The sequence below is a fragment of the Phallusia mammillata genome, chromosome 3 (assembly GCF_965637545.1).
Source record: "Phallusia mammillata chromosome 3, kaPhaMamm4.hap1.1, whole genome shotgun sequence".
Classification (NCBI taxonomy): Eukaryota; Metazoa; Chordata; class Ascidiacea; order Phlebobranchia; family Ascidiidae; genus Phallusia; species Phallusia mammillata.
In genome coordinates, this window is record NC_137254.1 from 24,932,741 (window position 1) to 24,941,949 (window position 9,209).

A 9,209-nucleotide genomic window follows, 5' to 3' on the forward strand; every position below is an offset into this window, starting at 1 on the left:
CGCAATGCTGGTGCAATGTCACGTTAAATACGTACTGCGAGTTTTCTTTTTCTGATAGCATTCTGGTTACACAATATCTGCAGCAAACTCGTACACAATATCTATTTAAACTTGCTTTTGACACTTTTTCTCTCTCGAAACTGTAAGAGTTTAGTTCCTTTATCTGTTTTGCAGAAAGTTTAAATAACTTTAAGGCAACCTTAACAGCGTGGTTAATTTTTATTTTGTAAAGCCTAAAATGAATTTTAGCCTGTTGCCACACCGTAAGTATTAAACACTAACATAATAGACGTTACATCATTTTTTTACGTTTGATTTATTTACAATTCAAGTAACAATAAGCCGCTTATAGTTGTAAACAATTTTAACTTTGATAATTGTTATGTCGTACAGATTAATGTTTTAAGTATTCACTATTACTCTATTTCAATTTTAAAACGTCAACATGTCTTCAACAAAAGCACATAGCAAAGACATCTGCATTCAAAGAACGCACACAAAAACTAAATACTATTTCCTAACGTTGTTTTGTTTCCCACAATATGTACACAATTTACAGGTTACATTTTAGGTGCTGTTTCCATAGCATTAAACCATAAAGTATCTTTACGGTTTTCCTTCTGTACTTGATCTTGAAACACGTTCAAGTTGTATGTCATCGGGTTCTGGCGGGAGGCAAAGCAGGCGCGCAGTAAGTGCCCTCCACCAAACCCGTCTCGTAGCTTTATGAATGATACAGTAAACCAGAAATATCATCAGGCCCTGCAAAATCATATTTTTAACGCTGCTGATAAAATGTTTGTCTTATGACAAGTCTTCATCAAATCTAAAGAATTCGATATTTTCTCTGGAATACAATAGCTTCCGCAAAAAAGAAGGACTCATTTTATATTAAACCCCTACTATGTTCGAATCCAAAGCTGTGTAAGATTAGGCGCATTGAAATGTACTTACCAGCGTCACATTTGAAACCACAAAAAGCCAGGCAAAAGCAAGCAGCTTTGGAACAGTGTCAGCCTCCAGCATCAAGAAACAGAAGACTCCGGCGACACATACGTGAACGATCAATCCCATGGAAATTATGAAGTCCTTAACATCAACTTGTTGGTTTTTAGTTTCCAAGCGGTCAACTTCGAGATCGAAAGACTGCACCAAAACATGTTTCAAAGCATCAAGTCCTAATCAATGTGCGTTAGATAATTAAGGTGAATTTTTGTAATGGAGATGCCACAGAAAGATGTGCTTAAAATTGTTCATTGCTGGGTGCACGATTGCCATTATCGATTCATGGTTAATTGTGGATTAAAGATTCGTTTAACACTTGGTGTATATCGATGCTGCCAATGAGTAAGCTGATAAGGCCGTACGCCTGTTAAGGCCTGCCACCTAATTGTTGATTAAAATCCTATTTGTCTGGACCAACCTTGTTTCTACAGCAGAGTCGATTTGCGACCAGAACGCACACCATAAGAACGTCAAAAAGAGCGAGAATCCCAACATGAAGTATAAAGCCGAGGGAAAAAGAACTGTTGCCCAGCCAACACATGTTGTATGCAATATAGGAAGACTCGAAGAAAATGTCGTCTGTATGAAAGCAAGAAAAAATAATTACTCGAGAACAAAACACACTATTTGCAGATCTGCAGCTTGAAATGAATGCTATTATCTCTAAATACGTTTTTATTCTGTTTGTCCCAAAGCTAGTCACCCTGTTACTTCATTTTGCGTATCAACTCCTATCAGGCTTAGAAGATTATTGCACCAGCAGGTTTTTAACCTGGTGGGAAACTACTTTACCTGGTCTAAACGCCGCCTTGTCTGACACCAACACGCCAATGCAGGCAGTTATAACTGCAATCAGAAGTGGGACCAAATACGGGACGATAAAGAACGCTGTGGCAGGAGGTGGTGTAAATCCCTGTAAAACAGCAAAAACATTGTTACAACCAATCTCCCATTCATTGAATCAGAATAGCCAAGTTATGCATGTTTTAAGATCGTTTTTGGTAACAGTTTCTTGCATTTCCTTACCTTTAATAAACAGCGACACAGGTATAATGCGTATGAAGTTACCCAGAACCACGTTGCAAGGGCGAAGTACTGTAGCAGCCCTGCGATAGCGTAACAACCAGTTTGGTTACCTGTCTTTGTAACGCCGGCTACCAGAATAATGTTGGCCACAAACAAACATATGCAGATGTTGATGATAAATGCAGAAGTGTGGCGTAGTCGAAGTTTTCTGTGTGAAATTTACGATGTTAAATCTTATGTGTCTATAAGCTATGTTTTTTATGGTTTTATTTCCATTTGTTTTTGATGTGCTGCGGAAACGTCTGTTCTCAAGCAACTAAACACTAGTGTTTTACCTATGGTTTGAGTTTACATTTTACTTTAAAACAAACACAAAGCAAATCAAATTTTATACCTGACAAACAAAAATATGCAGGCAGTGATGAACGTTCCAATGACTACGAATACAGTTCCAAGGTAGAGTCCTGGGTTGAGAACATATTCTACAGGAAACGTTTTTTTGTCCTGGAAAAAAATCATTAGTAGTTGTCACTGTGACATTCTTGTTTTGTGTGAGAGTGGTACTCTAAAACGTAAGGATATAACTTACCACTATTATGGCATAATCACCAACTGAATAGAAAATGCATTCGGGCGGCGAACTTCCCAGTATCAATTCGGTGCCTTCTGGAGACCAACGTAGATTGATTTCATCCCATATGTTGCATTGTGTTCTTGTGGCTATTTGCTAAAAGATGCAAAGTGTTCATAATGGAACGACAAATCGATGACGAAAGATCTTTGCTGGCAGCGATTTTATGGTTTAATTTGACTTCTGAGGTTTCCAATAAGTTTGAGCTACTAGGCTTACTTGGAGTTCGTTGTCAGATGATGGCTCTATTCCTTGAACTGCAGTTTGAAGCACAAAAGTAATCTGTAGTCCTTGGGGAATATGAGCTTCAGTCAAACCGCTTATTCTCACTGATATCACCTATACCAACAAATGTAGTTTTATGTACAGTTATGCTAGCCTTAATTGTCTGGTGATTTTCCTTGCCATGTAAACGGGTTTATAAAAACACTGTACGCACTGGTGTATTTTACATTTAGCTTGTTTCAAAAACTATAATCTACTTACAAAGTTGTTTTGCTGGCCTTCTGGAATTATGTTATCGTTTGCGTACACCATTAGTGTTAGCCTCGGTGTGTCAGTAGCACCAGTTGCACGACGTTTTCTAGCTGATGAGATTTGGTCCAACAAGGATCCAGGGATTGAGACACCGGCAATTTGTCGGTTTAAACCGGGTTCCATTAGAGGCGAGTTTTGGTCATCGAACTGATCGTTAGCATTTCGGGTCGGCTCTGTGATCTGTAAGCTTAGTTAGTTTATATGTTTGGAAAGAAAGGGTAGCGCTATCACCGAACCCTCGGATATAGGCAATGCCACAGCAATTAGCAAGTATCGAAATAATAATTAGTTTAATGTTATTTAATCACGACACGTACTTGACAAACATATAGTTAAAGTAGCATAAAACATAACGATGTGCCGTTATCTTGTGGGGAAAACGTCACAATTGCCCATGGCACTTTACTGACATTGTTTTCTATGTTAATCTGTGTTCATCAACATACCGTCAGTTGCGTGGAGCTAGTACTAAATGTGATAGAAGTTTGGTTTTCTGGCAATGTCACCCTCTCTGCGAACGTTCGGAAAGCGTTCAACAGTTCTTGTTGCTTTTGTTGTGCCTCGTTGCTGCATGAAAAAAATCCGAGTTGATCTTTTGCAAGCCTTACAATCGCAAATTCTTATACCTCTCGTCGTTGCTCAAAGATTTGCCGATTTGTTCCGTGCTTTCGATAATGTCATACATTGTCGAAGGGGTAATCTTACAAAAAAATACAATGAACGTGATCCATGTGTATTTTATACTTACCAAAGCCGTTATCTTACCTATTTTATAGGTAAGAATATTTATGCTAAAATGCGGAGTTTACTAGATATAAATATTCGTGTCATTGTTTGACAGCACTTTTAACTCACCTCGACTTGTTCTGGGTCAGTTTGACTCAATGCAACAAGAACATTGACCGCGTCTGTCGCTCCGTCGGTGCTAATGTTGGAAGTCAGCAATTTGATGCCTGCAATTTGATTTTTTACCACCTCCGTCGTTGCGTTTTCAGTTGCCACCTACAACATATACTGCATTTTAGGCCGACGTGGTGCAGGTGGCACTGAAATACAGCAAGTCGACTTACCGTAATTTACGAAATCGTTAAAAACTGTGTGGGACAAACTGTGATATAAGTTAGGTTTATGTTATTGTTTACGGTTTACGCTTGCTGAGATCCAATTTGGTATGTGGCGTTTGTTTATTGCACGTTTGAATACTGCTCATCAATTTTTTATATTTTTTCGGGTTCGGCTTACTGAATTATTATTCAACCTTTTGCATGTCAGTATCGAAGTTATAAAGCCCGAAGTGGCCGGACCCACTCCCTTGCAGCCGGTTTACAGTTTTACGATGACACAACAATTGTTTTATTTTAACAATCTACCAACCGAGCCGAGCAAATCCCCAATGGTCGCATTGCAGCCAACAACACGAGGAGTTCCAAACCTGAAGGTATTCTGCGCCGTTTCTAAGCAAACCGCTGATGCAATTGGTCGTCCTGTATGTGCAAGTAGAATATAAGTTAACAACTTCCTCTGTGACCGTATACGTTAAGGATAGTCTTACCGTCTGAGCAGCTCTCAGCTGAAACTGCTGACTGTCCAAGCAATGATCCCGGAAAGGTGTAGGTCTCAGTTTTATAGGTTATTGAAGCTTCAGCACATGTCGGATTACTTGCTGAAATCAACAATAAACAAACTTTTTCACATCACATGATAGATTTCGATTCCATAACGTGGTGCCGATTATTAACGTAATGAAATAAAAATAAAATCATATTTCTTGTTTTACTGGAAAAACAATACCTATCACGGTTGTCAAACCCTTCTGTGTTGTTGTCTGTCTGTGCTTTGTTGTTTCCTTGCCAAATGTGGTTGGTTCGATTGTAGTGGTAGTGTGAAAGTCTATTGTGGTTGGCCGTGTTGTTTTCGACGGGGTTGTTTCTGCTTTTGGAAAACGGTTTGTAAAATACTTTAGCACAGGTTGCCGACACTCATTTAATTTACCTGCACTTTGTGTAGTGGTGGCAACAGCTGTTGTGGTTATAGTTGTTGATGTAGTTTGTACATCCGTCTTAGTGGACCTTTCTGGTGTCGTGGCTGTTCGTTGCGTCGTGCCTTATAACAGATATTAGTCAACAGAACGCATTTATTTATGACGCTTCTTTTTCTATCTTTTGATCTTTACTAGAAACCGCTAAAGTTTAAATAGAAACAGTCATCAGTGCATTGATGTTTGTTTGCATTATTTATATGTTAGGTTAAGAATAGTAGTGGTATGTATTTTGTAATCTGTTCACCAGTTTGTTTTACTTTTATTTCAAATGCACTACCTCAGAGTTGTAAGTCGGGCCGGGATTTTCGGGCCTGACTTTACACTCTGTGTCAGTATTTTTTAATTTAATAAATTTAACCAGCTAAGTAGGCAGTTGCTGGACCTGACGTAATGTCAAACAGCCCTAAACGCCTTGTTCGAGACCAATTGTCTGTTGTGTTTGTTGTCTTGGTCTTTTCTGAGCTTGTCAATCAAACTTTCGGGCCTAAACGGACTCAAAAACGATTCGGGTTCGGGCCGGGTTCGGACTCTAATTTCAGGCCCGTTTACAACCTTACACTAGTTGCCATAGTCTACTGGTGTGGAGTGTACCAAGTTGGCCTTCGAACACAGCAGTTTAAAAAAGTGTGGAGATTGCATATAATAAACACTACAAAGGCGGGTCGTACCTGGTTTCTGCAGGCGTCTTTCACATATGTATGCCCTCTCAAACGAGCATCTTCGTGTTGCCCACTTGAAATTGGTGTTCAGTATGACGCATGTTTCAGCTAAGTTAATGGACGGTTCCCCCTGATCAAATTGCTCTTGCGAAGGCATAAGCCGGTCTCCATCACTCCACGTTAAGTTAGATTCTCCGTTAAGTTTTGAAAGCCCGAACCATGCATTTCCTGCTTGATGCAAAACAATTTGTGTCAAAAATCTCAATAGAATGTTTTTAACAGTTCCATTTGCTACGATTTAGCATCTAACACCTCCAACACCTCCTAAATTTTACATTTAGTATAGCTTTGTTTTGTTACCAGAATCGTCTTTAACATAGTCATGTATGACAAACGACCCACTGGGGACAACTTACCTCTGAATGTGAGATTTTGTTTCAGGAACTCTGTTATACGGGTGTTTTTGATGGTTGCAAGCGTTGCGTTCAGTTTCTGGCAAAGTTGTTCAGCCTCAAAGAAGCTTTTTGGATCTTCACGAATAAGGTAACTCGAGTATTCGAACTCCTTCCACACGTCAACTGAAACCATAATTGTTTGCTTATACTATTGTTACCAAACGTTCAAATGTAAGTTTTATTTCCACTGATTTTGGTAAAGTGGATAAACGTACGATGCTGCAGCAGTTACTGCGTATTTAACGTACAACCATAAACTGGAAATTAAGGCTGGTATATGATATTTTGGTGGCTGTTCGTTTGAAATGCATTCAAACTAAACTAGCTATTTAATATGCTGCATCTTTTTTTAGCTATTTAATATGCAATATGCTTTATTGCAATTAATAAAACATGCTACCTGGCGGAGCTTGAGTTGTTGTAGCAACCTCAGCTTGTGTTGTGGTTTCTTTTTTACCTGCTGGAGAAAAATATTTCAAATTAGTTTTGCATTGCTTTAATTGTTTTTTACTGGAAACATACCTGTTGTTGCTACTGCTACAACGCCAGTAGTGGTTGTAGGGCCTGCTGTTGTTTGATCTACAATACAGACTCAAAATATTTACGGTTTGTGCCAAAACAAAAGTTTGCAAAAACAACTTTACGTGTAGAAAATATCGTGTAACTTATGCGTGAATTACAGTTGCCACTTGCCTTCTAGCGAATAAGTTGTCGACGTTGTTGTTGTAGGAACCGGTTCTGTAGTAGGTTCAACGCCAATAGTCGTTTCAAATTCTTGCGATCAAAATATTTTTTTTGTTGGTATTAATATTAATGTGGAAGAAAAGAAAAAGACGGTTTTATTAGATTTGTTTTGTTTTTTTATTGTCACTCAAAGCGTGTGAATCGACTCTAAAACATACTATGATTTCATTGAAAAGCATTGTAGGAAAAATGGGTTCAAAAATGGTATATTAAATAGAATTCTTGACGTTCCATAGGGTACATAACGGTTACCTAGTGTGAATTTATGTGAAGCCATTAGAGTTCGATAAAAAGTCCATGACCATTCAACTTGTTTTGTTAATGTATATTACTCACCTGCGGTTTGGGTAGAGGTTGCTGTGGTTTCCGCAACGTAATCGTTTGTGGTTGTGACTTCCGCTGTACATATTAAATCGAATACAATTAATGTTGTAAACGTCAAAATCAGTTGTTAAATTTAAGGGCGAGTGCGCGTGCAAGAAGTTTAGGCAACTTAATAAAGAGCTTCATGGTTATTGGTGGTTTTAAACCAAAGCAATACAAGTCCTGGCAACATCACTGCTATGTTTTAATTGTGAATGTAAAGATGTGTAATCTAGTCCAGCAGGTATACGCAGTTACAAATAAATTTATCGTTGCCGGCGTTACAGCTTACCTGATGACGTTGTTTGATCTGCTGTGGTGATGATCACATTTTCATAGGTGGTTGTTTCATATTCTAATACAAGACAGTTTAATTAGTGGTTGTGCCCAAACTTATGTCAACATGCTTATAACTTGCCTTCACTGTCAGTTGTGGTCAAGAAATTCACGTCCGTTGTTGTATCAACATCTTCAAACGAAAATAAAATATTAGTCAAAAACTGCCAAATCAAATTTACTTTCTGTGCTTTTGTGCTATATCAGGGGTAGGCAACCTTTTTTCTACTGCGGACCGTTGTTGAAACTGAATTATTCTCGCAGACCGACCTTCAAAAAACTACAAATATTTAGTAACGAAAACGCCTAAATTAAGTTATCATTCCCGGGATAAATGGGCAAAATGTTTTTAAACACTTAACCTGAAAAATTATACGGCCCACTAGCGAACTCGTCGCGGACCGGCGGTTGCCGACGACTGTTCTATATTGCATAAAATAATAAACCAACTTAACTGTTAGTTATACGTATGATCATTAAAACAAGTATACACTTACCGTCTTCATCGGTTGTAGCAGCAAAGTCATTGACAGTTGTCGTTTCAAAATCTTAAAACAAAATGACATTTGGACCAAAATTTAATATCGCTTTTTGTCGGTAATTGGTCATGCTAAAAGGAAACTAAGCGAGTTTCATTGACTAAACGTCTACAATATCTTGACTTGCCTTTATTGTCTGTGGTGGTTGTGAAGCTGTTGTCGGTCGTTGTGGCAATACCTTAAAGCAAATTTTATTTCAAAATAATGACAAAAGTTTAGGATATGGTTACTTTGTTGGCATTTGTTACTTTGTGCAAATTGTTTAACTGGTAGATCGGTGGTAACTTTAACATAGGTAACGTGTTGAACTTGCCTTTGTTTTCGGTTGTGAAAACGTTGTCCGTCGTTGTATCCGCATCTTTAATCAAAATAACAAATAAAAGCGTCAAAATATTGGAAACATTTGCAGTAGTGCCTGAATAAATTGTGTGGCGCAGTAAAAGACGTTTTAACGATATTTTCCAGGAAATTAAAATAACTTACGTGTGGAGGTCGCGTTGGTTGTTTGTACATTTTCAAGACTGCCTGTTGTTGTTTCTGGAACCCCAGAAAATAAAAGTTCTAAGTAATACATAAATCTGATCCCAGTTATGAATTTATGTTCATCTTAAGTAATACATACTAACACAAAGCTTGTGAAAAACGTTAGGATTCAGGGTTGTTTAAAACAATAAGGTGTTATTAGAACACACGGCTTTCGGTTTGCTTTGAACCATCAATCAATCTTAAATCACATTGTTTTAACATCATAACCTGCAGCAAGTCGACCATAGGCTTCTGCTCATGCCTAATTGATTTTAGAAACGTTTTTCGTAGCCTTTTTGAAACGTTTTCAAGCACTTCTGTATATCATTTTCATACCCAATGTTGTTA

At 38.1% G+C, this 9,209-nt stretch overlaps 1 protein-coding gene across 1 annotated transcript; it reads right to left on the minus strand.

The window, feature by feature from the left end:
* Positions 1–1,405: 1,405 nt before the first annotated feature.
* On the minus strand, positions 1,406–6,487 carry LOC145219876 (uncharacterized). Its single transcript, XM_080087182.1, has 16 exons — positions 6,316–6,487; positions 5,909–6,127; positions 5,192–5,302; positions 4,991–5,131; positions 4,752–4,862; positions 4,574–4,683; positions 4,055–4,201; positions 3,826–3,899; positions 3,646–3,766; positions 3,149–3,379; positions 2,882–3,001; positions 2,621–2,758; positions 2,426–2,535; positions 2,032–2,239; positions 1,798–1,918; positions 1,406–1,584 (listed from the first exon to the last, which is right to left on the minus strand). The coding sequence occupies exons 1-16, from the start codon at positions 6,485–6,487 to the stop codon at positions 1,406–1,408; spliced, it is 2,313 nt and encodes a 770-aa protein (XP_079943308.1).
* Positions 6,488–9,209: the final 2,722 nt, after the last annotated feature.